Source organism: Camelina sativa, chromosome 17, assembly GCF_030686135.1.
Source record: "Camelina sativa cultivar CO46 ecotype springtype chromosome 17, ASM3068613v1".
NCBI classification, from domain to species: Eukaryota; Viridiplantae; Streptophyta; class Magnoliopsida; order Brassicales; family Brassicaceae; genus Camelina; species Camelina sativa.
In genome coordinates, this window is record NC_141896.1 from 19,135,169 (window position 1) to 19,163,026 (window position 27,858).

The 27,858-nt window shown below is 35.4% G+C and overlaps 4 protein-coding genes, 1 long non-coding RNA gene and 1 other non-coding gene across 7 annotated transcripts; 2 read left to right on the forward strand and 4 right to left on the reverse strand.

The window, feature by feature from the left end:
• Positions 1-9,258: 9,258 nt before the first annotated feature.
• On the reverse strand, positions 9,259-12,249 carry LOC104757234 (factor of DNA methylation 2-like). The gene is made up of 10 exons (XM_019238919.2): positions 12,162-12,249; positions 11,926-12,010; positions 11,674-11,803; positions 11,460-11,570; positions 11,128-11,300; positions 10,957-11,046; positions 10,664-10,864; positions 10,420-10,548; positions 9,884-10,093; positions 9,259-9,647 (listed from the first exon to the last, which is right to left on the reverse strand). The coding sequence occupies exons 2-10, from the start codon at positions 11,974-11,976 to the stop codon at positions 9,402-9,404; spliced, it is 1,341 nt and encodes a 446-aa protein (XP_019094464.2). The 5' UTR covers positions 11,977-12,010; positions 12,162-12,249; the 3' UTR covers positions 9,259-9,401.
• Positions 12,250-12,425: 176 nt separating this feature from the next.
• On the forward strand, positions 12,426-14,521 carry LOC104757235 (bet1-like protein At4g14600). The gene is made up of 4 exons (XM_010479963.3): positions 12,426-12,789; positions 12,967-13,090; positions 13,527-13,583; positions 14,172-14,521. Exons 1-4 carry the CDS (start codon positions 12,719-12,721, stop codon positions 14,331-14,333), a joined length of 414 nt encoding a protein of 137 aa, XP_010478265.1. The 5' UTR covers positions 12,426-12,718; the 3' UTR covers positions 14,334-14,521.
• On the forward strand, positions 14,498-16,327 carry LOC104757236 (large ribosomal subunit protein bL34c). Its single transcript, XM_010479964.2, has 2 exons — positions 14,498-15,023; positions 15,898-16,327. Exons 1-2 carry the CDS (start codon positions 14,810-14,812, stop codon positions 16,155-16,157), a joined length of 474 nt encoding a protein of 157 aa, XP_010478266.1. The 5' UTR covers positions 14,498-14,809; the 3' UTR covers positions 16,158-16,327.
• A 448-nt stretch (positions 16,328-16,775) lies between these two features.
• LOC147924007 (small nucleolar RNA Z279/snoR105/snoR108) lies at positions 16,776-16,880 on the reverse strand. The gene has a single exon (XR_015587961.1). It is a non-coding gene; the product is annotated as a small nucleolar RNA Z279/snoR105/snoR108 (small nucleolar RNA).
• A 3,192-nt stretch (positions 16,881-20,072) lies between these two features.
• Positions 20,073-21,586, reverse strand: LOC104757237 (senescence-specific cysteine protease SAG39-like). The gene is made up of 2 exons (XM_010479965.2): positions 21,000-21,586; positions 20,073-20,793 (listed from the first exon to the last, which is right to left on the reverse strand). The coding sequence occupies exons 1-2, from the start codon at positions 21,448-21,450 to the stop codon at positions 20,213-20,215; spliced, it is 1,032 nt and encodes a 343-aa protein (XP_010478267.2). The 5' UTR covers positions 21,451-21,586; the 3' UTR covers positions 20,073-20,212.
• A 739-nt stretch (positions 21,587-22,325) lies between these two features.
• Positions 22,326-23,381, reverse strand: LOC147924008 (uncharacterized). 2 transcript variants are annotated; one of them, XR_015587777.1, is made up of 4 exons: positions 23,209-23,381; positions 22,958-23,112; positions 22,784-22,859; positions 22,326-22,559 (listed from the first exon to the last, which is right to left on the reverse strand). It is a non-coding gene; the product is annotated as an uncharacterized LOC147924008 (long non-coding RNA). The 2 variants fall into 2 exon arrangements; XR_015587776.1 differs by having other exon boundaries at positions 22,958-23,125.
• Positions 23,382-27,858: the final 4,477 nt, after the last annotated feature.

Consider the following 27,858-nt stretch of genomic DNA (forward strand, 5'->3'; position numbering starts at 1 on the left):
CTGGCCAATAATACTGTTCATCTGAGATTGCCAATTTAATTATATATTCAGTTAACATAATAACAAAATATATATATCAATAATTTTACGTGTTACATCAAATTATATCGCGATATATTTATCAATAATGTGATAAACTTATATTTATCGCAGTAACTCTTTGTTATATCATATACATAAATAACGAGTTACATACAATATAATATTTTTATGATAACTATTTGATTAACATGTTAACAAATAACAATTGTTGTAGCCTAAAAAATCATACATTATTTGTTAAATGTATAATTATAATGTTTTAGTAAGAACATATTATGGTTAGATGATTATTTATTGGATTAACACGATAACAATATATATACATATAAGTTTATATATATCGTGTTAAGTCTTTTTATATCGTGATAAGTTTGACAAAAATGTTCACGAAATACATAAGTAAAAATATAAAATTTAATTATATATTCAGTTAACATGATAACAAAATATATATATATCAGTAAGCTTACATATATATCATGTTACATCAAATTATATTGCGGTATATTTATCAATAATGTGATAAACTTATATTTATCGCAGTAATTCGTTTGTTATATCATATACATAATATAATGAGCTACATACAATATAGTATTTGTGTGATAACTATTTGATTAACATGATAACAAATAACAATTGTTATAGCGTAAAAATCCATATATTATTTGTTAAATGCATAATTATCATGTTAAAACAAGTTATCATATTAAAGTTTAATAATTAAACCATGGATGCACTGGATCCTAACCAACCCGATCAGATATTGAACAGCCAAAAGAAACCCATGAAATCTGGTGATGAATATAGCATCGCAATTATCTCATTCTCAGTTTTTATGAGTAATAATTAAAAAAAAAAAAAGAGTATCACATATCTATGAGGACCACCACCGTCATAATATTCAACCATCACAGCTCCTCCGTCATCATCTCTCTGCACAATTCCAATCGGAATTGGAACCACCACGAGATTTGAACTCGTCACGGCCACCGCTTGGCCTTGATCTTCATGGAATCCAAATTGTACCACCACCCTGTCACCACATCTTTGCTTGATCTTCATGGAATCAAAATCAGAACCATCATATCAACCTTCTCTCCACCACAAATTCAAATTGATGACCAAAATAACATAGATGGCAGGAGATTATGATTTATTTGATGCTGGTGATGTTTTGCCGGAGAAGACAAACACATAAAAAAAAGAAAAATAAATAAAATATGTATAAGGGTGTAGTTGTCTTATATTCATGTATGTATATGTCAAATAGTATGTAGGAAAGAAAACTAATTATTAGATTATCTAGGGGTACAGATTCATATTACTCAATAAAAGAAGATATAAATTAAATAAATGACAAGATTCTCATAAAACCATACAAATACATAAAAGATATGAGGCATATCTATCGGAATATCAAACTATTTCTTATATGTTCGGTTATATTCGGATATCTATTGGATGTCGGTTCGGATCGGATAATATCTGATATCCAAAATAATGAAAGCCAAAAACCGATCGGTTATTTCCTTAATATCGGTTGGGTTTTAATCCAGTTATTTCGGTTTGGATACAGTTCGGATTTTCGGATTCGGATTTTATGCCCAGGCCTAATCAATTCATTATATATACCCTTCAAAAATAATAAAATTTACACAAAAAATTATTATATATACTAATTTTCTAAGACTACGTTCATTGTCGTTCCATCGGAATTAAATAAATTTAAACGAAGTCTTAGTTGTCAAAAGATTAGAATACTTTTTACACCCTGAATTATTTGTTGGTAGATTGTTCATACTTCATATGAGACCTTATATCGCAACATTTTAATGAGTTCATAAAATAAACAAGTTTCATAATCATAGATTATTAATTTATTTTTAGAATTTAAGATATATAGTATTAGATGTAGTAATTGATAGATACCAATCATGTGAAATTGAGGCCTAATCATAGTTATGATGTCAAACTTTACCATTAGACATGTAACTATATTATAGGGTCAGTTCATATTAAGCTGTGTACTTTTAATTAGACTCACTAAATGAATATGTTGTGTATGCAATTCATATATAGTATATAAAATCGGATATCAAGTCTATTTCGCATCATTACTCTTCCATAAATTGTTGAATCAAAGTTTTCTATATTAATCTATAAATCTCTGACGAGAAAACAAAGTACATATTTGACTCAAAAAAGAAAAGAAGAGTAGAGTATTTTTTACTTGGGGGTACGATTCCACGAACGACGAAAAAGGTTTACATGGACCGTGGACATTCCGTTGGTCTGCAGGTCACGGGAACAACTTAATCATTTTTCATCAATCTTCACATGCTTCTACGCCATCTGCTGTGAGATCAGATTACTTTATTTTGTGTCACAAACATTTAAAATTATATACAAGATTTGAGACAGTACAAGACAGGTAATATTAGTTGGCTGTTTCTTCGTTTTTTTTCCTTAAAACACAATGCTTAGTTTTTTTTGTTTCCAGTATGGCGAAAAATAAATAATGTGATGAATTTCGCATATCCAAAAAAGAAAAAATTACCTTTTATATACGGGAAAATAATCTTACTATACTGTTATTACGTGTAGAAATAATCTTAACATGCAATCGATTCTATATACACAAAGAAATGATACTGTCCGATGATACAAATTTAAAATACTTGACTCCATTATTTAAGAGGTGATTGAGTAACTATTAGTTATTAATCAGTCATATGATCTTATGATTGATTTTGTTCTAAAATGACATTCTCTCTTTCCTAAGTTCACTAGCTATATACATTATACAATGTGTTTTCTAGAAAGAAAAAAAGACCAAATAATTTCTTTGCTGTCAAGCAACTATAAAAATTGTACCAATGCAACCAATCATTCCCCTGCTAACAATCATAATATTATATATTGCCGAATCATTTCGACTGTCATCTTCAAGCAATGTTTTCAACTTTGGTATATCCTAGCTATTTTATGATATTTTCGATAGGATTTTGGATTTTTATTTCTTTTCTATATTTGAACGAGAGAATGTGAAGGAACCTTCAAAGAAGTGCTTGCAAAAGTTGACACGTAGGGGAATTTGGATAATTTTATCTATTTTGTCTACGTTATTTGTTGCAAAGTACTTGGAATATTTAGTTCTCGAAAAAGATTTACAAGAATTAAGAGTTCGTACTATTGTTTGTCTCTCTGTGTCACGGACGGCGGCTCTCGTGAGACTTTTCTAGTTTATATAACGGACAAAAATAACTATGTGGTCTTCATAGGCTTTTGTTAAAATCATCGGGGTACATATTGAAAACATGAATTCGAGCTTGTTGCCCTGAACCATAGGGTTTGATAAGTTTTTTTTTCTTTTGAAGGATTAGTGTGGTACTTATTAACTTATTATGATTAAGTTTAAGTGGTGAAAAGATCGCGAAAATGATATCGTATAAAAGCATGATGAATATAAATATCACGTCAATTGATGAAATTATTATCGTCAAATAATTATTTTAACAATATATTGTTTTTCTATTGCTAACTATAATTTAAACCAAGGTAGAATTGGCTGTTATCCCTATATAGCAACTGATTCTAAGAAAATTCAATGTTATTTTGTTATATTTGAATATTTATGTTCTATCGTTTATTAATCGAAAGCTTGTATGAAATATGAATTCGAGAGAAATAAAGTAAGATAAAATTTTACAAACCATAGAAAACTAACATTTTCGTGCACATAGTGATAGAGATCTCGCTCTTCTGATTTTTTTTTATTTTGAAAATTTTTGTTATTCAAATTTAGCTAACCTAACTATTTATTTAATATAATTTAACAAACATGATTATGCATGTTGACAAAAACAAAATCACATACACACACATATCTCCCTCCGAGTGCACCGCACCGCACCATACAGGTCTGAACCATATTGGTCAACTAAAATAGATGGGCCGTTTTGGGGTCCCATGAGGCTCGTTTATTGGGTTCCACACACGTTGCTCCAATGAGTGGAGCTTTTGTTTGGTGGCCAACGTTGCTTCTAGGTAATGCTTACCAAGTTCCGTATCCACTAATACATATATTTTATATATTTTGATAATATACTCGATCGATTAAGTAACATCTTCTTTCTTTTCTTCTTTTTTCTTCTAATATAGAACACAAATAAAAAAATTGGACTTTGCCAGAAACAAAAAACAAAAATTTGGATGAAGTGATTGGTTTTTTCTTATTGTTCTCTATAGCTTTTCTTATGTGGTTTAGAGTTGGAGATTGCAGTGGAGATGTCAAGGTGGTGGATTCAACAAAAGTTTTATTCATGCGCATGAAATGTAGTTGATGGATTTTTTAGGTCATGGATCCGTTGTCATTAGACATACTTTTTCTAAGCCACTACGAATTTTTGATTTGTTTAGCGAATACATACTCTAAAAGTTAGTTTAGATCTCAGCTTCGGATTTTGATCACACAAAAAATGATTAAAAGATTAATGCTAAGTGATATATGCAATTGATACAACAACTGCAAATGGATTTGACAACGAAAATTTCAGTTGTGTTTTAATGTAAATTATATACAAAAAGCACAATCCATATAACACCAAAGAACATAAATAAATCTTATTATTGACGAATAACATAAAATAACTCATAATGATTTCATAAAATAAAAATAAGGAGGTTTGATATATAAATGAATTCTAGACCTTTAACTGAAAGAACCATATAAAAGAATAATAGCCATAAATAACTCAAAATAAATCAAATAGATAGACAAGTTTGAAAGATATATTATAACTAGGAGATATCCCGTGCTTAAAGCACGGATCAACATTTTTTTAAAAAAATATAATATAATAATAAAAGTTATTGTTATATTTTTTTAAAAATATAATTTTGTTTGAAATAATATTTATTTTTAATTGTTCTGTAAATCTATTAGTCTATTTGAATACTAATTATTTTAGAATATTATAGTATTTTATTTTTGACGTATTATTTCAGTTTTCTATTGTTTGTTTGTTGTATTTGTAGCATTATTTTGTGAAATATAAAATAGTAATTTTATTATTATAATTGTGAGCAAATAAAAATTATAATTTATCATCTATATAAATTTAGTTTTACCAACCCGCCAATGTGAAAATTAAAACACACATTTTTCATAGATTGAGTGATATATCTTCGTTTTTAAAAATTCAAATTACAGCATATGCAGAAAAAATTCTGCATTTTATTAATGATAAGTATTATACAAAAATTCCAACAATTTGTAAATAAAATAAAATAAAGATGATAGGAGAATCATAATTTGAAATCTTCAAATTTAGTTATTAAATATAATTATATTTTATACTTGGATATAAAATCTTAGTTTTAAAACTGATTGGTTTATATTTTTTTTAAAAAAATATTTACTAATTTCGTCAATAATTTATTAGAGAGAGAAAATATATATTTTTTTATTTTTTTAGATTTTTTAATATTTGATCTGTGAGTTTTATTTTTTATTTTTAGTTAATTATATTTATTTAAATTGATTAATTAAGCTAATTAAAATTTACTAATAGTAATTGAATGTAATTTTTTACACATTTAAAGTTAGTTTCATATTTGTACTTCCCAATTAATATAGTAGGATAGTACTGGGCATATTAGAAATTTTATTTTTTAATAATTTTATACAACTAGAGAATTGTGCATAACCGAAGTAGATAATATACACGATATTGTTATACAAAAAAAAAAAATATGGCCACTGTTATGCATAATTAATTATACAACTAGGAGGATAGTCACGTTCACGTACGTACGAGAGATTACTTGTCATTCCATATTGGCTGCTGTGCTAAATGTACATACTGGTCATTTAGATAAGATATGTCTTTATTTAGACAATGATTTTATAGTTATCTTTTTATATATTATTAGGTGATACCCCATGCTACAGCACGGATTATATATTTTGTTAGTTTCTTTTTTGTAATTTGTATTTTTGTAATGTAGTTTTTTATTTTGACTTATTTTCTTTGTTTATATAGTGTTTATTTATATATTTGGTGTTATACAGTAAATTGGAAATTCTAATAGAGTAAGTAGTTTGTAGAATGTAGCTTGTCACGGAAACAGACACACCGCAATATTGGATAGTAGTTTTGTAGTAAAATGCATTTGCTTGATAGGTGGCCAGTAATACACAACAAAATCAGCCATAATAGCTCAATAATTTTGATCAAGCTAGGTATGCAATGGTTAATAACCAATTTTCATTGCATAAGTTGTATAAAACTCTAAATTTCAGAAATGTAAACTGATTGTTGCTGGAAAAAACAAAAAATTGATTGTTGCTGAATAAAATAACTCATAGTATATAAGAATATAATTGGATATAGGAGAGTATAGCGTAAATCAATAACTTAATTAATGAAATAAATAATCTTTACAATCACAACATATTTTGAGCGAACGTATTAGAAAGGTTAAAAAAAAAATGATTATAATTAAAATTTTCTGCTTGTGTGTTTCACTTTTTTGGTGTGATGAGCTCTGGTGAATGAGCAGTATTTATAGATTTATAAGGAGATCCTAGGGTTGTATGTGAGTGATTAGCAATATATGGAATATGCGAGTAATATACCAATGATTAAGAATATGCAATATTGGTTTCCATTTGCTATTAATTATATGATTTCCAGTTTCCATATAATCTAAATCGAAGATGTAATTAAGATATTCTAGTTTCTATAATCTTAAAATATTGAATGTTGTTTGATTTGTTTAATTAGCATTGAAGATCGAGATAATTTTGAGAACAAAGATATGGAAAGATTATCTTGATTTATGCTTTATTTAGGATACTATTATGGTTCTTAGAATCACAAAATATTCCTTTTTTAAAGATTATTTGTTAAGATCGAATCTCGGTAATTAAGGAAATATCCGAATTTTTGGTAATTAAAATTTATGGTTTTCATTTAAATACCTTAAAGGAAAATGAAATAAGAGTGTTTGCCTATAACGAATAACTCTGTTTGGGATCTTAAATAACTAATCTTGAATGAAATAATATACTGGATCCGAAATTGATTATTCTAGAGTACAAACAGATCCGTGGGTTTTTTTCCTTCTGTAGTCGGATATTTTAGGATCCGCGTCCCGACCCATATTTTTTTAAATGATCAACCGAGGGTATTTTTGTCATTTAAAGAAATCGAAACTATAGGTTAATTAGATTAAATTTTTTGATTCTCTAATCATTTTTAATGAAAAACCTACCAAAACCAAGTCATGGTCCATTTTAAGTTTAGGGAGTACTTCTGCTTTAATAGTATAGATATAGATAATTATGCTATTCTATAGACTTGTAGAGTCAAGAGTGTATCAATTAACAAATATGGAACAAGGCGCTTGACAGACAGGTTAGAGACACGATCCTAGCAAAGAGTCACAGGAAAAAGTTTAAAACACTCATGAGTGATTGGTTACGATCCCTCTAGCGTTCAAACTCAAGGAGTTTCTTTTCTAAGATAGAACCTGTTTTTTAATTTTGTTTGGGCAAGTTCTATCTTCTTGTATCTTCCGTATTGTCTCATGTACAATCAGTTTTCTCTACTGAAAATTCACAAATTTTCAAAAAAAAAATATGGAACAAGCTTCGCTCCGCAGTTCCTCTTTCCTTCAACTGTCAATTATTTAACTATCCAGTTCACAATCGATAGATGAGAGAGGGTAGTTAAACAATCTTCATCCATCAATTTAATGATATTTCAAGAACGATTATATTGAAGATAAATCTATAGAGTGTTCGATATATTTTTAGAAATTAAACTCGGGGTATTTGGGCTAGTGAAAGCTTTGGTTAACGTAGTACGTACGGTCATATACACATAACAGTTCAAGAATATATATATATATATATATATATATATATATATATATTTTGCACTCCAAATAAAAATAGAAGGATTGAAAAGTATTATAATGTTCGTTTGTACAATTTGATATTTTTGGATTTTATATACCACTACTCATCAGTGGACTAAAGCTTGGGAGATAATAATGATGACAAATCGAATACAGGAAACGAAAAGTCAACCAAGTTGTGATTTGTGAAGTACTGTAGTAGTGGTGGGCTTTATTAACCAACTTACAATACATCAACAATATGCTAATGTACATGTACGTCTCTTTGTTGCTTAGTGGTGACACCATATATGACAATACCTCTCTTTTTCAGTTACATCATCATGGACCTGTCGGTCGATTTTACAAGATATCAACTCTTCTTTTGTTTCTGTTTACTTGAGTACTTCATCTAGTTAATATAATACATTCGTATCACAATGTTCATTTGCTCATAAGCTTATGTTCGAAATAGATGCATATCCGTTATAGACAACTTGGTATGTTTGAAATTACCTGCTTGCGATAGCAAATCAGTTTCTTCTGTTCATAATTTTTGAACGTTTCATTGTTGAACTGTTATTGTTGGTGAATTTTTTCTTCTAACTATTGAACTGTTACTGTTATGGGTACAATAATTCTGCTTTCAGGAAACAAATAAAGACAACGCACGTAAAAAATACGATGGAGGGAGGAACTGGCAGGTCAGACGTTTGAATATGACTAATAATAGATACTTCAACGTAATATGGACCGTCTGAATAAATATAATATACTCAATGTCAGAAGAAATCAAAACACATAGGACAAACACGAGTCTGATGGCACAGGGCACAAACCATTCGTTTAGACTTTAGATAAGTGTATAAGCGAGACATGCTCATTAGTTAGAAAATTCAAACCTTATATTAATAGAAACAACAAATAAAAGTCCAAATCTTAGAAAATGTCTATTTAAGATTATTTGTTTATAAAAATGTACAATTACCTTTACAATAATTCAAGTGATTAAGACCCAAAAGTTTTCGTTTTTGTCTTAGATGTCAAATTCGTTGGACTGGACCGCCTTGATCCTACGTAAAAGCCAAAGCTACAAAGACAACTTAATTACCCCGATCAACCACCTAGGAACAACAAGTTAAGAACACTATAAGTGAGAATTGATGAGTTACCACTACAGTACAAGTGCGGGATTGATCTATCTTTCATGTCAGCATGTAACCGTGTAATGTCAAAACCGAGGGATGTAACTGTGTAAAACCAAAGTAAATGGTTATGGTACCTAGAATATTGATATATAAACGATTATGGTGCCCAGAATATAGATATATAAATGATTAAGGTACCTAGAATATTTGTTCCAATGCCAAAACATGAGTAGAAACTTAAACCCGCAAAGGTTATGTAGCTAGCGTATGTAAATTTAAACCCGCACATTACACAAGTTGGCTCTATATAACTGCCGAAGTTATAGCACACCTTTCAGGTTCTTCTGCGTCATTTGACGTTGTTAGAAAAAATTCAATCACTTCCTGAAGTGTTGCTTTCCTTTCTTCTTTGAAGTTCCAAAGTTCTAGGATTCCACTTGCATTATACTCATTCTTCTCCTCGACTGCTGTTTTAACAGCCTTATGCACCTCTTCTCCCCACTCTCCTTTAAGCTTCTTCAACTGTTCATCCTCTTCGTCAAGCACTTCCTGTAACCAAAACAAAGTACCACCATTACTGCTAACACCCACAAGAAGTTCCACCAGTTTTTTTCCCTCTTATCCAACATATAGATGCAAGTATGAAGTATCACATTCACAGGTTTTTCCTTTGTATTTGATTAACCATTGGTGCATAAGGATAGACAACGAAAGACCAGACACTATCACAATCCATGAGATAAAAGACTTGCAAAGTGGGATAGTGACAGTGGCAAAGAACATACTTTTTCTTTGTCCCCGGTTAATTCCCTTTTGAACGGATGCCATGCTGAATCCTTGAGGTTCTCCTGCCATCTAGAGAAAAGGGTAGCAGCTTTAGCCGTAGCTTCATGTGCAGGATATTTCTTCTTGCAAACATTCAGGAAGGGCTTCTCATCAAGTTTTCCCATCAGTTTTATCCCGATATCGGTTTGGGCATCCAACTCAGGCCAAACCTGAAGAAAAGAGCATTTCAAACCGTAAACAACATATATGAAACAACTTAATCACTAGCAGAATGGTCCACCTTACATTCATTCGTAAAAGAAGCAACGTATTCATAGACAATATAATGGAAGTCTCTGTCAATTTCATCATCGAGTCTTACATCAACAACCAGACATACAACTTGGAGTTTTAATTGCAAATTAAAGATATCCAATAAGATATAGTGTTTGATAAAGTAAATGCCATTTCAGACCCGTAATAAAAAACAATTATTTAGGATTATTTTGTTATAAAAAGAAATAACAATAAATGGAATTGCATGAAAAATCTGTACCTCAATCAATACTTCACGCGCTGCTTGCATATCATTGCTTTGGCGTACTAGGTTTATTTCCTGTACATGTTTGGTCTCTAGCTGCTTCTCAAACTGAATTAACTTCTTCAAAAGCTCTTTTCTTTCCATCTGAAAGTTTAAGGAGAGAGGTTCAAACTCAAGACACAAATGAGGGAAGGCCTTTTTCCTTTTGATTATGGAATTAACTTGTCATACAGTTTGAGTTGTGTACTATGAAACATACCTTTTGCTTTTCTACAAGTTTGAACAGGCGTTCGTCAGGCTTTCCGAGCTCAAGGGCGGCCATCTGGACTGAAATGTTAATATCATCATTCTTTCCGAGCTCATTGCTTTGGCGTACTAGGTTCTCCATTTCCAGTATATGTTTGGTCTCTAGCTGCTTCTCAAACTCACTTAACTTGTTCAAAAGTTCATTTCTTTCCATCTGAAATTCAAGGAGAGAAGTTCAAACTAAAGAGTCAAGACACAAATGAGGGAACTTGTTATATAGTTTGAGTTGTGTACTATGAAACATACCTTATGATTTTCTTCAAGTTTTAGCAGGCTTTCGTCAGCCTTTCCGATCTCAAGGGCGGCCATCTGGACTGAAACGTTCATATCATCATCCTGCCACAGCAAAAAAACATGAAATGGTAATCGAAAAGAATAAATGCACTTAGTGAATGTTTCCTATGTAACAATACTGACCATGAGTAGTAGCTCATTCTCTGCTTCATCATAATTTTTTGCTTCCAACATTCCTTCCAATCGTTTGGCCTTAGCATCCAGCTTCTCCATCTCGGTGCGCAGATCTTTTTCTTGCGCCTTTTTTTCTGCTATGATCCTATCGATAACGAGAAGCAACTGCTGATTCTTTCTTCCTGCACAAAAAAAAAACCCTAACATTTATCCTTCTACCACTTCTTGTCAGTAAACCTAATCGACAAAAGTCTTACATTTTTTTCTCCATAGGACTCAACCACTCTAGACATATTCAGAAGATCAAAAAATTTACTTGAAACAAGATGAAAGATACTGACCTTCAAACGCAAGAGATGTGGCTTGTTCTAGGTTTGTAGTGGAATTGGCATTATCAGACACCACGGTAGATGGTAACTCAAAGGGCAATACACTATCTTGTCTGATCGACTCTGAAATTCCAAGGTAAACAGAATGATAAAACATTGATCGTGAAAGTCCTCGTATTGGCTTACATGGTATCTTAAAAACAAGGTATATGAGAAGGATAGATGCCTTTGACATTCAAATTGGTATGTGTTTCCCCCATGGTAGCATCTCGAATCAAAGGACTTGCTTTTTCACCAACAGGAATTGATGAAAGGGAAGGCTCTGTTACTTGTCCTCCTCTTAAGTTACAATTGTTCTTCTCCCCAGAGACCAACAACAACACAAAACCCATTAACATATCGCAAAAATAAGCAAGTTTTGGACGAAGAACCAAAAAAGTGTAAGAAGTCATAGGAAGGAAGGAAGTTAGAACCAAACCTGAGAATTTGACGACACAACCCCAGAAGAAACCGCTCTCTGTTCCTCCATTGCCACACCAGAAAGATCTCTCTTTTACCCAAAACTGGCGAAACCCCAAGATTTTTGTTATATATATAGGAGGGCCGCGACACCAAGAGGCAAAGTAAGGATCAGTTTCATCTTAAAATCGTATTAAAGCAAAACTAATTTTGTCTAATTAGTCAAGTGTGATTAATACTCCACTAACAACTCACCTTCGACTCTTCGACCCTTCGTGTTCAAGGAAAATGGAAAATTAATTGTCAAGTTTAAATTAGTCAAACTGTGACACTCATTGGTAACAACGATGTAATAATAACAAAAACGTCCCTTTATACTTGTCTTGTGTTATTAAAGCGTAATTAAAAGCCCATTTGTAATTTTAAAAGCCCATTTGTAGTTTTAAAAGCCCATAAGCGAAATGACGTTAGTAAACAGAGAACGGAATATTACAACAAAACTGACATTGTTATAAACTTGAAAAGTATGACGAAGACTGACCAATATGAGAACGCCACGTGTGTACTGACGGTCCTTTTTATCATTGAACCGAAGAGAAACACCATCCCCCCCCCCCCCCCCCCCCCGCCAGCTTCGTTTCATCGATCGTCGGATTTACACTTTTCGTTTCTCGAAATTTCCCTCTGGATTTTGTCTGAAAATTTTGTTCTCTTCTTTCGATTTGCGATTTCTCGATCTTGATTCTTCAAAAACCACAGCAGATTCCGAATTTAGGTTTTTTTAGAAGTTATCTCAATTAGAAATCGCGTAGATGGCGTCAAATCCTCACAGAGGCGGTGCGGGTGGTTCCTTATACGGAGGCGCTGCTCCTTATAGATCCAGGTATTGTTCTATTTTCGGCTCAGTTTTCTCTTTTTGAAATCGTTTCTGATTTATATATATATATATATATATATATTTATATATACAACTCGGATCATCTGGATGAGTGAAAAGCTAGGGATTTTAAGGTCTCTAGATTTGTATATATACTAAATAGGTATTTTTTTGGGTATGCAGAGAAGGGCTTAGCACTAGGAGTGCTGCAGGTTCAGAGGAAATCCAGCTGAGGATTGATCCTATGCACTCTGACCTTGATGATGAGATCCTTGGTCTCCATGGCCAAGTCAGCCAATTGAAAAACGTAATAGAAACACCCTCATTATCCCCAATTTTTGTCATTCATTTTTTCTGTTAGTTATGAATTGTTATGCCCAGTTGATTAGGGATGAGGTGAAAGCTGTGCTAAAGTAATAGCAAACGACTCTATGGCTCTGTTTCTCTTACCGCTTTTTCTGGTCTTGAAAGTGGCTGCAACTTTGGTGATTTCTTTGGATATGTTGTTTTTGGTTCAGGGTACTACAATAATGTATATTTTTTACCCATCAGTGAGTCTGTTTAGATGACTTACCAATGAAACTCCACTTATTTGATGTCTTTTATTGAAAATTTCCTTCCTTACTTGTTTTATACCATACTTTTTGAAAAGGCTCAGTCGACATTCTCAAGAATTCCTTGTGTCTTTACCTTCAATAACTCATGATTTCGGTTATTTCATTTGTCCTTTATTTTGATTGCAGATTGCTCAAGCAATTGGGTCAGAAGCTAAGTTTCAGAGGGACTTCTTAGATGAACTGGTATGTTGTTGGTTGTCGCTTAAGTTCTTTATGTATGTATCATAAACATATTCGAACAGTAGCAACATGCTCTTATTCTTTTACGTTGTAGGCAAATCATTGATTACATAGAATATCCGAATATGTGTCTTCTTTTACTTGCTTTCAAATGGTTGTGCTCTTTATTTGTGAAACTACAGCATCATCAAAACGTATGTTAGATAAATTCCACATTGGCTTACAAATCAATGAATCTTAATAAATGTAGAGTTTAGATTAAGTTCAGACTTATATGAGGAATCTGGTATGAACTCTTGTGGCTTGTGGGTAGGAATAGATATCTTCCATCTCGGCTAATTAGGTGAATGCATCAGGAAATGGTGTCAGCTTATCATTGTGAAGAAGAATATGGTGTTAAACATGTTTAGTTCCTTCTAGTGTTTCTTTTTTTGTTACCTGAATAACATCCGAAAGAAGATAATGACAAACAACTAGATTTGGTTGTGTGAGACTGCAGAAACATGAATTTAGGTGCTTGTTATACATAATACTGTTCTTGTCTGAAACATAAAAGCCTCAATGGTGTTTTTTTTTCTTCTTCTGTGACAGCAAATGACATTGATGAGAGCGCAAGCTGGGGTGAAGAACAACATAAGGAAACTGAACCTGAGCATAATCCGTAGTGGCAACAACCATATCATGCACGTGGTTCTTTTCGCACTCGTCCTTTTCTTTATCCTCTACATGTGGTCCAAGATGTTCAAAAGATAGATGGCATACTACTGTAATGTAACCCCCCCCCAAAAAAAAATGCCCCTTGATGAATGTTGGTGATAAGTTGTAGAAATATCAATCCTTTAGATTACAACAATTTGTGGCTCTTCTAGTTCTCGTTCCCTGTGCTGTTATATAGCGTGCTTGTTTGGAACCTTTACATGAAACAAAATTTGATCACAAAACCGCGTAAAATACTTGTACTCCAATTTTTTTGTATAGACCGATTCAAAATCGGGCTAATCCCATTCCCAGTCAACAGCACCGACCATCGCATTTGTTTCTGACTGACAAAAGAGAACAGTTATTGGGCTTTATGGTATAATGGGCTGAAGTTTACGGTGGTAGCGCCCGTAGAGGATAAAGTCTCAACACCTATGTAAAAAGGTACCGGAGAAAAAAAAAAAAAAAAAAAAAAGGAATTGGGTTAGGAGATAAGGAGAAAGAAGAAGAGTGAGGGGGGAACTTCATCAATGGCTTCCTTATCCACTTCCGTTGTAGCTTCGGCTTCGTCGCGTTTATGGAATCCTTCTTCCAATGGCAAAATCAGCGTTCCTTCAGCTTCGCTCTCTCTGCGTAATGGTTCAATGAGACGGGGTCAGTTTGCTCTTAGCTCTTCCGCTTCTTCGCAGCTTCTCCACTGCTCGTTCCTCTCTTCACCTCTCTCCCTAGCGTCGCCATTTTCTGGTAAAAAATATACTTCAAATTGGTATCAAGTATTGTTTGTGTTTACCTAGTAGTATTGTTCTTTTGGTGATGCAATGTATTCAGTTTTCTCACCCAATTTTGATTTTTTGATTCTCGCTGGGTTTGGCTCTAGCTGCTTACCTTTCGAACTTATTTCTTAAAGATTTGTGTTTTGAATTTGGGAATTGTGTAACTTTTCATGGTAATTTTGATTAGGAAGTGAGGGAAGCTTTGTTTTTTGTTTTTTTTTTTGCCTGAAATTTTTAAGTTTAGCTCATGTAGTTGTAGCCGCAAGTGAATGTTGTTTGCTTTTCAGTATATAAAATCTTTGCATTTAGCTCATTACAGTAGCTGCTGCATCTCATTCTAGAGTTTGCCTTCTTCTGTAGATTTCTTTGAGATCCAACGAAGCAACCTAGTTCTATTTGAATTTCTTTGTTTCTCATCTAACTAGCTCATGTCTGTTGAAAGCAGTGATTATATATGTTCAATGATTATGAATCTTGCTCACAAATTGCTTCAAAGTGTCACATGAACTTGTCCTCTTCCCTTGATCATAACTTTGTTGTAAAAGTTTAGTGCATTGTTACTAGTTTAGGTGTTGAGCAGTGGATTGTAGCTTTGCCAGGTCTAACACAGAATCTTATGGTTAGTTGGGAGCAAGCCTAGGAGAATGCAGTGTGGTCATTTTTTATTTGTCTGAAGTCTTGATTCTGAGCAGTGGTCGAGAGTTTAGGGAATCCCTTTAATTTAATCAAGCCTCTTGTATAGTTTTACTTCTTTGGTGAATTGAATGAACCAAATATTATTTGCTTGATACACTACCATACCTTGTAATGTTACATTTAACAAAATGATGCTGCTGTCTTTTCAGGTTTGTCCATTGCGTTTGATCTCAGCGGTCAAACTGGTGGACTGAATGGACAGAGACGCAGAGGCCTTGTGGTGAGAGCTGGAAAAGCTGCTCTGTGTCAAACAAAGAGAAGCAGATCAAGAAAATCTCTGGCTAGGACTCATGGTTTCCGTAGGAGGATGAGGACCACTAGTGGTAGAGCAACCATTAAGCGCCGACGTGCCAAGGGACGCTGGAACCTCTGTCCCAAGTCCAACCCTAGCAGTGGCAAACGGGCTTGAGTGTTCGTTCTTTCTCTTCTCACTCTATCTGTAATCTTGTTTGATATGTTTTTTTTTTTGTTGCCAGAAGATACAATGAGAAACATGATTTGATGATTCTATGAGCTCTTTTCTTCGTTTAGCTCTTTATGTATCCTTGATTTTGTTATTAAGTCAATGTTCATGGAATCTATCTCAGCGCCAATGTGGTACTTGCGTCAATTAATTTGAACCTCATCGAAGGCTAAACTTGAAAGTCATCATACCTGATACGGACTTCCAAATCCACACATACGTTAAACATCATCTCCTCCTGTATACACAAGTTTCTAACACAATCATTATGCAATATTGGCACTTCCTCATCTCTTTCGTCTCTTGGTGGTGGCATGGGACGATTTGAAATTCCCAGTGACACAATTAGTCTTGTCTGTGAGATGAGTGAAAATAAAGTATATTTTGGGTTCAATTCCTTAGGATTTTACATTTTTATTTTTTTTCATTTCAAATGTTAAGCAACCTAAAAGTTTTAACTAATTTTTTTTAAACCAAATTAATTTTTTTTAAACTTAAAGATTCAGAAAGAAATAAAGAAACAAAAAAAAAAACAAAAAATCCTTATTGGAGGAAAGAAAGGGAGGGATCATATTGTGTAAAAAGTGAGAGCGCCCAATAGTCGTAACAGGCTTTGGGTGGAACGCTCATCTCGCAATTTAAGCGAGTTTTTACCATTCATCATATCCCCTTCAACTTGCCTGAAGGATCATGCTTTTCACCGTTCACAGCTCTTTCTCTTTTATAGGGTTACTTCACCACCATCTTCTCTCTGCCTAACGATGTGGGACAAAAGCTAAACTCTCCTTCTTTTTCCAAAGTGGCCCTATAAAAGGCCTCTGTATCTCTCTCTTTCTCTTTCTCTTTCTCTCATTCAATAGTTTTAAATTTAAAAGCTTTTAAACAAAAAAAGACATAGAACACATTATATAAGCTGTCAAGAAAGATATGAAAAAAAAAACAAAACACATCACATCACATAAATAATATTTAAAAACTAAAGGGATTATTGGATCCTTGATTTTAATGGATTTAGAAATCCAAGTTAAATCATGTGTTATTCAATCATTCATTTTAAAATCTTTATTAAAATTCTGTGTTATTGGATCTATGAATTCTAAATCCTAATTAAAATCACCCCTTATTCATTATTAAAGATTTGAGTATAGATTTGATTTCATATTGGATTTGGATGGATTTGAAAATATGTTTTACTTATAAATATAGAGAATGGAATCCTTGGTCTCCACCTAGTTATTTGGGTGGATTTGGAAAAAAAAGCTATGAACAAAACAGTGTTCATGCACGAACATTCTTAAAGATTGTTCTTAAAAACACAGCAAAACAAAGAATGACATGATAATAATAAAAAACATAACAGTACGTAACATGATAATCATGATAAATATCGGACATGATAAATATCGGACATGTAAATTATTATGAAGCACCTAATAATTATAGTAGAAGACAAAAATCATGAAGCACCTAATAAAAATAATTCAATTTATAAAGAGAAAGCAGAAAGGGTGATCGCCTAATAATAATTAACACTCCATCACGTTATTCTTAATTTGATCCGTTCATCAGGTGGTTTGTTATTATTCTTAATTTTCTTTTTCTGATTATCCTGTTACTGGCCACGTCTTAAGTTTCTTTTATACATGTTTAGCTACACAAAGAAAGAGCACCATCCATAAAGTAATGCGTCTTTTCTTAACTTATTATTTTTCTGTTAATTATTCTTTCAACCTTTTTTTTGTCACAGGTGTACATCAAACATGTATCAAGAAGTCCATGATGAAAGAGAAAAAGATGCATTACATGATAACGAGTTAGATAGTGATATTATTTTCTTGGTGCTTTTGATTTTTATTCAAATGCTATATTTGAGAAAATGCCAACGACCTCGATTGCAATATTCTATTCGACGTGCGATCACAAGAGAAGGTGAAATCTATATAGAAAATATGCAAAAGAAAAAGCCTTCCGATTTTAAACAGTTGTATCGAATGTATCACGAGACTTTTCTAAAGTTATGTGTTCATCTCCGAGAGCATACAAATCTATGTGATACAAAATATATTAGTGTTGAAGAAATGGTTGCAACTTTTCTTCTTATAGTTGGCCAAAATTCAAGGTATTGTCGTACAAAAGACACTTTTAATAGGTCATCGTTTGCAACAAAGTGTGAATTTTCACAAAGTTTTACGGGCTCTAAATCAAATTGCTCCAAGTTTAATGGCTAAGCCTGAGATTACAGTGCCTACAAAAATTAGAGAAAGTACAAGATTTTATCCGTACTTTAAGGTATATTTTTCATATAATTATGTTTTTGCTTTTTTCATTATCTTTCATAGAATATAACTTTATATTTTTTTTTTTTTTAGGATTGTGTTGGAGCTATTGATGGTACACATATCCTTGCAATGGTACCAACAAAAAAAGCGCCTTCTTATCGTAACAGAAAAGGTAATATATCACAAAATGTGTTGGCAGCTTGTAATTTTGATCTTCAATTCATGTATGTGCTTAGTGGATGGGAAGGTTCAGCTCATGACTCAAAAGTATTAAATGATGCTTTGACAAGGAACACTAATCGACTACTAGTTCCAGAAGGTATGTACATGTCTTTCTATTGTAAATATGTTTTCTCAACATGACAAGTGACTGTATATTATTATTGTACTTCAGGAAAGTTTTATGTAGTAGATTGTGGATTTCCAAATCGTCGAAACTTTTTAGCTCCTTATCGTGGTGTCAGATATCATCTACAAGAATTTTCTGGGCAAAATTCACAACCAGCGAATGCAAAAGAGTTGTTTAACCATCGTCATGCATCCCTAAGGAACGTGGTTGAAAGAATATTTGGTATTTTCAAATCTCGATTTGCAATCTTTAAGCACGCACCTCCTTTTCCTTATAAGACACAAACAGAGCTTGTACTTGCATGTGTTGGTTTACATAATTTTCTGCGAAAGTTTTGTCGAACGGATATTTTTCCAGAAGAAATCGAGAGTGCAGAAGAAGTTGTCGAAGAAATTAATGACGATGATAATGCTGAAGTACTTACAACCCAAGAACAACAAAGAGAATATGCCAATGAGTGGAGAGAGACAATAGCATCAAACATGTGGACTGATTCACTTGAAAATGCTACATGAGAGATTATTTTTATAAGTTCTATTTCTTTTATAACTTTTGAATTCTATTCTCTAGGATTTTCAAATCCACTTTCTTTGACTTTAAAATCCACATTATTTGATTTTCAAATCCATATTATTTGATTTTAAAATCCATGGATTCCATGTGGATTTCCAAATCTTATAAAGATTTCAAATCCATTAAAATCAAGGATCCAAATTTGGCATCGTCTGACGTTCATGCTCATCAACCACTGACGTTCATCATCTTGGAATTGGAACGTCAACGTTAAAAAAAAAAAAAAAAAAAAAAACTCAAATTTGTAATGTTTGTGAAGTGCACAGATCCATGTTTAACTGAATGTTTGGAGATTTGTAAATTTGTAATTTACTACAAGGAGCAAACCACACAACGGAATTAAAACTCAGCCAAAAAAATCTAAAACAGAGTTGTGACGTATAACATTTCCATCGAATGAAGAGAAAACCACCAAAAACAGATTTATCTTTTTTTTTTTGGGCAAAAACAGATTTATCTTAAAGTGATAAAGTCCAACAGAATGTTGGAGGTCGCGACATGCCAACAAACTTGTCATCGGGAATCGTATTTTCTGAACAAACAGTTTCTTTTCCATATAACCCGTTTTAGAAGTAGTTTTCACCATATGATTCAATACAAACTATATAATCGATTTCTTAAAGGTGTACATATATATGGAGAATTAAAGGTGTAAAGAGGTATTTCTTTCAAGGTGTACATATATATGGAGAATTAAATGATTGTTACAGGCTACGCTCAAGTTTCGATGTAGATTTAGACAACATCTAAACAATTTTATATGATCACTTCAATATAAATCCTCGAATTAACCGAATCAGTTACGCAACCGGATAAGTAGCATACTGAGCTAAACCACACATGCCTTGAGGCCACTCAACATCTCTACGAAGCCTAATGTAACCATTCTCTCCCCAAGTCTGACCCCAAGAGTTCTTAGCCAACCAGTACTTGATCCCTTCCGGGCTCGTGCCGTACCCAACTAACGTCACTGCATGATTCACGCTAATACCACAGTCGCGCGCATTGTACACTCCCCCTTTGTAATGAAATAAACCAGTCCCGACAATGCCCACTGAGACAGGCTGTCCTGATACCGCTTGGAGTAACGCACGTTCGTTGTTGCTTGGAACGTATCTCAACCCTCTGATTACTGCTGCGGGTCTAGCTTTGGTCTGGCACTGGCCCTCTTTCCCATGGAAAGGATATTCATTTTCTGAAGCAATGCCTCGGTTTTTTATTATGTAATTGTAAGCTTCGACTACTGTTCCGCCCTTGCAACCCTGGTTATGCTCTCTGGCGCAATCTAGAAGTTGCTGTTCGGACAATGATACAAGGTTTCTTTGGGCAATCTTTGTCAGACCTTCCACCGCTGCAATCGATGAGAACGCCCAACAACCTCCTGCCCATGCATATATATATATATATTGGTTACTTAATTTACAAAACAAATCTTGTATTAACTACTCTAAACTTAGATTGATAATCCTAACTTGGGGATCAAGCTTCGCATGTGAAATATGTATAATTGTCACATTAAATGACTACTTGAACCAGCTATATGTGTAGTGACTGTTTATATTATAATCACAATTACGACAAGCTTACCACATCCTCCTTGGGATTTAACCGGTGTCACAGCTCCTTCCTTTCTCCAGTCTTTGCTTGTGCTGACGACATCACTGACGTTCCAATTCCAAGATGACATCGTCTCATCAACCACTTCAGATGGTGAAGTTACATTAACGTCCCTAAGACCGGTGTGGGTGGCAAGGAACTCCTCTTCGGTCCAATCCGTGAACTCATTGACACCAAGCTCGTAGCTTTGATTTCCCATGTTGTTGAAGTTTTCGATGAATTTCAAGTTTTTACTGAACACTTCAAGCCTCCTTTGTTTCTCGAATTCATCATCATAAACTCGAGAAAATTTAAGCATCCATTGCTGGTGGCTATCAACAATGGATGGCTCGTGCAAAGTGATACGAGATGTAGCTTGAGAGATCCTTAGATCCATGGTAAACATGATTAGTACCACGAACTGAAACACTACTAAAACCATTTTCGGGTCTGCTGAATAAAAGAACTAGAGTAATATAAAAAAATTACGTTTACTAGTGAAGTGAAGAAGTGAGAATAAAAAGTAAGGGTATTTTATAGAGTGAGGAATGTGAGTTGCTAGTTGCTATGATGGAAGCAAATGCAAGTTGACTCTATTGTGGTGATGTTATAGAAAGATATCAAGAAGGTCATCAAATTAATAAGAATATATTTATTGTTTAGATTTCTTTTTGTATTTGTTTCCATATAATGTAAGAATATTATCTATATTTATTGTTTAGATTTCTTTTTGTATTTGTTTCCATATAATTTAGGAATCTCTTCTACTACATATATATATGTTGTAATTAAGTAACTATGTAATCTATATAGATTATGATTATGAATTTATGAGAGTGAATATAATTTGGTTAATACAAATTTTTCATCACCTTTAATGCTTCATTGACTAACTTTATGGAAAAAAACTTAAAAATACTTCATCTATTTTTTATTTGGAAGTTAATACCTCATTTTTTTTTTTGAATAAAAATATCTCATTTAAATATAGTTTGACTAAAAGTATTTTATCTTTATATATCTATTATATTAAACAAATAACCCTACTCCATGTGGTATATTACACAAAATTCCACTGTATTTAATTACCAAATATAATAACCTCATCTTAATATTAATTTGTTGTAACCAGAAAACAGATTTTTTATTAATATAGTTATTAAAAGAAAAAATAATTCACGTAAATATTTGAAAAGACCGACCCTTTTTTTTTAATAATAAATAATAATAATAAATAATAAATATATAATATAATATAATAATAAACTACAACTAGTGGTCCCATACCCACTAGCCACCTAACCACAATCACAATCATCAGCGGAAAACATTACCAATATCCAATAAATATAAATAGCCAATATTAATAATATTCAGTATAATTCTAATCATAAACCAATGATCCAAACGACATAACCCAGTGAACCAACAATCCTAAGCAACATTCTAGGACTCAACTCTAGCAACCTAACAGAAGCTAGACAACCAAGCGAACCACTAGAACATCCTCCTCTGCATTGCCTTGATTCCACGGTCACACTTTGCCTTTACCTGCACCACAAACACATATTGCAATGCATGAGTATTTAATAAACACTCAGTAAGGCAATCATCCCATCTACTGGGCTATACACACAAGCAATAGAGACATCTCTAACCATCAACCAACAATTATCAATCAACAATCAACAATCAACAATCAACAAGCCAAACAACACATAAACAAGCAGATTAGAGAAATCTCCAGCTTAGATAAGCCATGGTCATGCACTTACCTTAACAAGTGATTCACAAAACTAAATACAACCAAATGAGAGGCTTTCCAATATCCAAGAACAACCAAACTTGTTCCTACAACCAATCACAACAACAAACAAATATTGAAAACAAACTGCCAGAAAAACAGAAAAGAACAACCTCACAAGTGAAACCACGAAACTAAAACTAACCGTTAACTTTCTAATCCCTCCGGTGAAAAGCAAGGTATAAACGTGCAGAAGCTTCCCACAAAATTTCAGCACGATCAGATTATAGATGAAACCGCAATCGTCCTCGTAACACCCGCTGGTCTTAATCCGCGAATGAGAAGAAACACCCCACGAAACTGCCAATATCTCCTAGAATATTAACTCAAAATCACTTCTGTAAAAAGGAGAGTGTACGAAAATCTCTTAGCTACAACCCTACCAAAAATCAGTACCTTTCGAAATGATTTGACCAGTCGGATCCTCCTTCTCCCAAACCCTGACAGTTCTGTTTCTCTCTTAACTCTAAGGAAAAAGCTTGATCTCCTTCTCTTTCTCCTTTACACCAAAAACCAACACTTAACTCTCTTTCTCTCCCTCTCTCTGATGAAAATGTCGACCAAAGCACAAAAAGGAGGAAGTATCTACAAAAAGAAGGAGAAATAAGAGTTTTTGGTTTTATTAAATTAAACCAGAATTTAATTAAACCAAAAATCAATTCCTTCGGTTTTCCCTACATCCCAATTTTAGAAAGAGGATGTTACAATTCTCCCCACCAATCTAGATTCGTCCTCGAATCTCTAACAACCATCAGCCAAGGACTCCCGCGCAACCGTCTCCACGGCCCGCACTCCTCCGACCGATCTACAGAAGGTCACCTCTAGGCGATAGACTCACGTTCCAGGCGTCATTTGCTCTTGACTTTTTGGACTTTCCTTTACTCCTAGGCCTAAAACTTGAGTTTTTATTGGCTCCTCATCAGACCTAAGTCTGCATGCCAAAATATATAAGGAAAAGTCCAAACTCGTCTCTCGGGTTGCCACCCTACAGCGCGCCCCCAGATCGTCATCCGAAGTCGATATACCAACCATACTCCCGAGCCACAAAGTCTCTGAATATGGCAGTACTAGGAGAACCTAAGTCCCCAAGAGTCGCGAGCAAACGATTCTGAACACGTCTGAGCCCTATCCCCATCCAGGTTTCCTTCCCGTGGCTCGCGTAAAACATCTCAATGTCCTACCAACCACATATCCCCTCACCGGGATACCCCATGACCACACAAGGATCATATTCACGCCACAAAGGCCATATGTCCCAAAGGACCTGTCTGTCCCGAAGGACCATCAGTCCCGAAAGACCATCTGTCCCGAAGGACCATCAGTCCCGAAAGACCATCTGTCCCGAAGGACCATCAGTCCCGAAAGACCGTCTGTCCCGAAGGACCATCAGTCCCGAAAGACCGTCTGTCCCAAAGGACCATCAGTCCCGAAAGACCATCTGTCCCGAAGGACCATCAGTCCCGAAAGACCATCTGTCCCGAAGGACCATCAGTCCCGAAAGACCGTCTGTCCCGAAGGACCGTCTGTCCCGTAGGACCATCAGTCCCAAAAGACCGTCTGTCCCGAAGGACTGCCTTAACAGGCACTCTGGCTAAACAGCCTGCCACAAAGGCCACACAATAACAACAGAATACTGCCACAAAGGCCACACCATAACAAAAGAAATACCGCCACACACTGGCACACTGACTCAAAAGTCCGCCACTAAGGCCACACAAGCCCCTCCAACGCTCTCCACCACTAAAATGGACAAATTCCAACTCCCGGAAAACTTTCCATATTTAGCACTTTCCATTTTTGGAAACTTTCCACTTTTGGAAACTTCTAATTTAGGAAACTTTCTTCCAAAACCCCGCCTCACGGAAACTTTGTACCTCGAACACCACCTCATCTTGTTACTGAGTCGCACAACCAACCATCCCAAGCGACCGAGTAACAAGAGAGATGGGCTGGAATACTCCATTCCCGCTCCAGCCACGGATTACAGATGGGACCCGGCTAAACAAGCTCAAGTCGCGGCTTGCTTCTCATACCACTTCTTGAACCTTGTCTTCATCTTTGCCTCAGGCTCCCAAGTCTGCTCCTCAACACCATCACAGTCCCACAGGACTCTCATCAAAGGAATCTTCTTCTTCCGAAGTTCCTTGATCCTCCTCTCGAGAACCCTCACTGGTCTCGCCTCCAAAGTCATGTTAGGCTGAAGATCCTCAGGAATCTTAGCCAACACCTCCTCTCCCTCACGGAGACACTTCCGCAACATAGACACATGGAAAACCTTATGGAATGCACGCATCACCTCAGGTAACTCCAATCTATATGCCACTGGTCCAACCCGCCCAATCACTCTGAATGGACCCATATACCTCGGACTCAACTTAGTCTCTGACAATGACCTGTTCGGACCCCGCAACATGGCCATCTTGAGGTACACTCTGTCTCCTACCTGAAACTCAAGATCTCTCCTCCTCCTATCTGCATAACTCCTCTGCCTATCCTGAGCCTCCTTCATGTTTAGCTTGAGAACCCGAATCTTCTCTGAGGTCTCCTGAACAAAACTAGCACCAAATATGCTCCTCTCCCCCACCTGAGTCCAGCATAATGGTGTACGACATGGCCTCCCATACAAAGCCTCATAAGGAGCCATCTTAATACTCGCCTGATAGCTGTTGTTGTAAGCAAACTCTACCAGGTTCAGGTGATCTGCCCAATGGCCACCCCAATCCAACACACACATCCTCAGCAAATCCTCCAGCGTCTGGATCGTCCTCTCTGACTGTCCATCAATCTGGGGATGATAAGCTGTACTCATATGCACCTTAGTGCCCATCTCCGCCTGAAATGCCTTCCAGAACACCGAAGTGAACTTAGAATCCCTATCAGACACAATGCTCGCTGGCACCCCATGCAACCTGAATATCTCCCTCACATATTTCTTAGCCAAGACCGCTGCTCCATCAGTCTTCTTGATGGCCAGGAAATGTGCTGACTTAGTCAACCGGTCCACAATGACCCAAATAGCATCAAAGGTCCGCGACACTGGCAATCCTACCACGAAATCCATGGTGATCATATCCCACTTCCACTCAGGAATGGGTAAACTCTTCAGTAACCCACCAGGAACCTGATGCTCAGCCTTCACTAGCTGACACACATCACACCTCGAAACTCAACTAGCCACATCCTTCTTCATTCCGACCCAATGATAGTACCTCTTGAGGTCACGGTACATCTTAGTCGCTCCTGGATGAATGGATAACTTGCTCGCATGAGCCTCTCTCAGAATCTCCTGTCTCAACTCCTCATCCTTGGGCACACACACACGACCGTGCACCAAGATAGTACCATTAGCTGAGACCTGATACTCTGAATCAATATCCTTAGATACATTCACCAGCCCCAAATCCTTCTCCTGAGCCAACCACACCCTGCTCAGAAGATCCGCTCCATAAGCCGCCTCCTAACCCAATGGTTCTCGAGAAACCACACACAAGCTCAACGCACTGATCTCTCCTACCAGAGACTACATCTCATGGTCCTGTAGTAACCTGTCAAACCAAGGAAACTCCTGATCTTAGTGACATTATGTTGTCTAGGCCAATCCCTGATAGCCTGAATCTTCTCCAGATCTACAGAAACTCACTCTGCAGAAACAATGTGACCCAGAGAACCCATCTCATGCTGCCAAAAACTACACTTGCTCAACTTAGCAAACAACTTCTGCTCCCGCAGCTTCTCCAGAACTGCCCTCAAATTCACTGCATGCTCCTCAGGACTCTTAGAAAATACCAGGATATCATCAACGAAAAAGATGATAGACACGTCCTGAAACTCCTGAAACACACTGTTCATCAATCTAAACGCCGTTGGCGCGTTAGTCAACCCAAAAAGGCATCTCCACGAACTCATAATGCCCATACCTCATCCTGAAAGTCGTCTTCCTCACATCTGCCTCATCTATCAGTATCTGATGATAACCCGACGCCAGATATACCTTAGAGAACCAAGTACCACCCCTCAACTGATCCAACAACTCATCAATCTTGGGAAGAGGGTACTTGTTCTTCACAGTAACGGTTCAAACCCCATTAATCTATACACAAGCGGAGACTTCCGTCCTTCTTTTTAACAAACAACACCGGTGCTCTCCACGGTGATACACTAGAGCGTATGAATCCCTTGCTCCATAAATCCTCTAGTTACTTACTCAGCTCAACCAAACAAATACTCAAGTATGCCGACATCAACTCACCGCCACCTGAATATCAACCCTCTTGTTCCTCCAAGAACCTCTAGTTACTTGCCAGTTAGGGAAACTTCCACAAGTTAGCTTATTCCAAAGATAGCTTTCCGCTTGGCAATTCTCCACAGCAAATCATCAATACGAACGTAATAAAACAAACAAGTACCATACGTTCGCATATTCTGATTCACCGCTTCAAATGCTTTGCAGGCCGCTTACTCAAACCACTTGACTTATTCCCTCCAACAAGCTTACCAAAACCTTGAATCTAGCAACCCTGTCCATCACCAATGAACTTCATCCAGTATCGTCGCAACGATTAGTTTATCCTGCCATGAAGGCTTCTCGTGAACTTATGTATCTGGCAAACATGCCTTTCCCGGCTCAAACCTGCTGTAACTCCCCTTCTCGGGACTCCAGCACCACCGGCCTCACAATCCTGGCGCACAGCCAAACATTTATAACCGCTCTGGTCATAAAACCCTGTCCCACCGGCCAACATAATCCTAAAATCCAAGATTAAACCACCATCACTCTCGAGGCCTACATTCCGTCGTTATGTTTACACTCACGTTCTATACATTGCTTGCTCCCAACTCTTCCACTCTTAGGTCGCAACCTTCGAGTTATACCGATCTCACTCTCAGACCAGCGTCTTCGAGTTATACCGTCTCACTCTTGGACCACAATCCTCAAGATCTCGATATCAGGGGAACTACTCATCCCCTCAGGAGAACAACATCCCCTCTGCCACTCTCGGAGCCCTCAACCCCTCGAGCTATCGGTATTCAGGGGAATCACCATCC

Bases quoted from the DNA above. Each gene is read 5' to 3' on its own strand.
- LOC104757234 (XM_019238919.2), bottom strand. From the start codon at position 11,976: ATGGAGGAACAGAGAGCGGTTTCTTCTGGGGTTGTGTCGTCAAATTCT. The intron at 11,301-11,459 runs GTCAGTATCTTT...TTTTTTGTGCAG, and splicing joins CACATCTCTTGCGTTTGAAG to GAAGAAAGAATCAGCAGTTG. The intron at 11,047-11,127 runs GTCAGTATTGTT...TTGCTGTGGCAG, and splicing joins AGAATGAGCTACTACTCATG to GATGATGATATGAACGTTTC.
- LOC104757235 (XM_010479963.3), top strand. From the start codon at position 12,719: ATGGCGTCAAATCCTCACAGAGGCGGTGCGGGTGGTTCCTTATACGGA. The intron at 12,790-12,966 runs GTATTGTTCTAT...TTGGGTATGCAG, and splicing joins GCTGCTCCTTATAGATCCAG to AGAAGGGCTTAGCACTAGGA. The intron at 13,091-13,526 runs GTAATAGAAACA...TTTTGATTGCAG, and splicing joins AAGTCAGCCAATTGAAAAAC to ATTGCTCAAGCAATTGGGTC.
- LOC104757236 (XM_010479964.2), top strand. From the start codon at position 14,810: ATGGCTTCCTTATCCACTTCCGTTGTAGCTTCGGCTTCGTCGCGTTTA. The intron at 15,024-15,897 runs GTAAAAAATATA...CTGTCTTTTCAG, and splicing joins CCTAGCGTCGCCATTTTCTG to GTTTGTCCATTGCGTTTGAT.
- LOC104757237 (XM_010479965.2), bottom strand. From the start codon at position 21,450: ATGGTTTTAGTAGTGTTTCAGTTCGTGGTACTAATCATGTTTACCATG. The intron at 20,794-20,999 runs GTAAGCTTGTCG...ATGCATGGGCAG, and splicing joins TAAATCCCAAGGAGGATGTG to GAGGTTGTTGGGCGTTCTCA.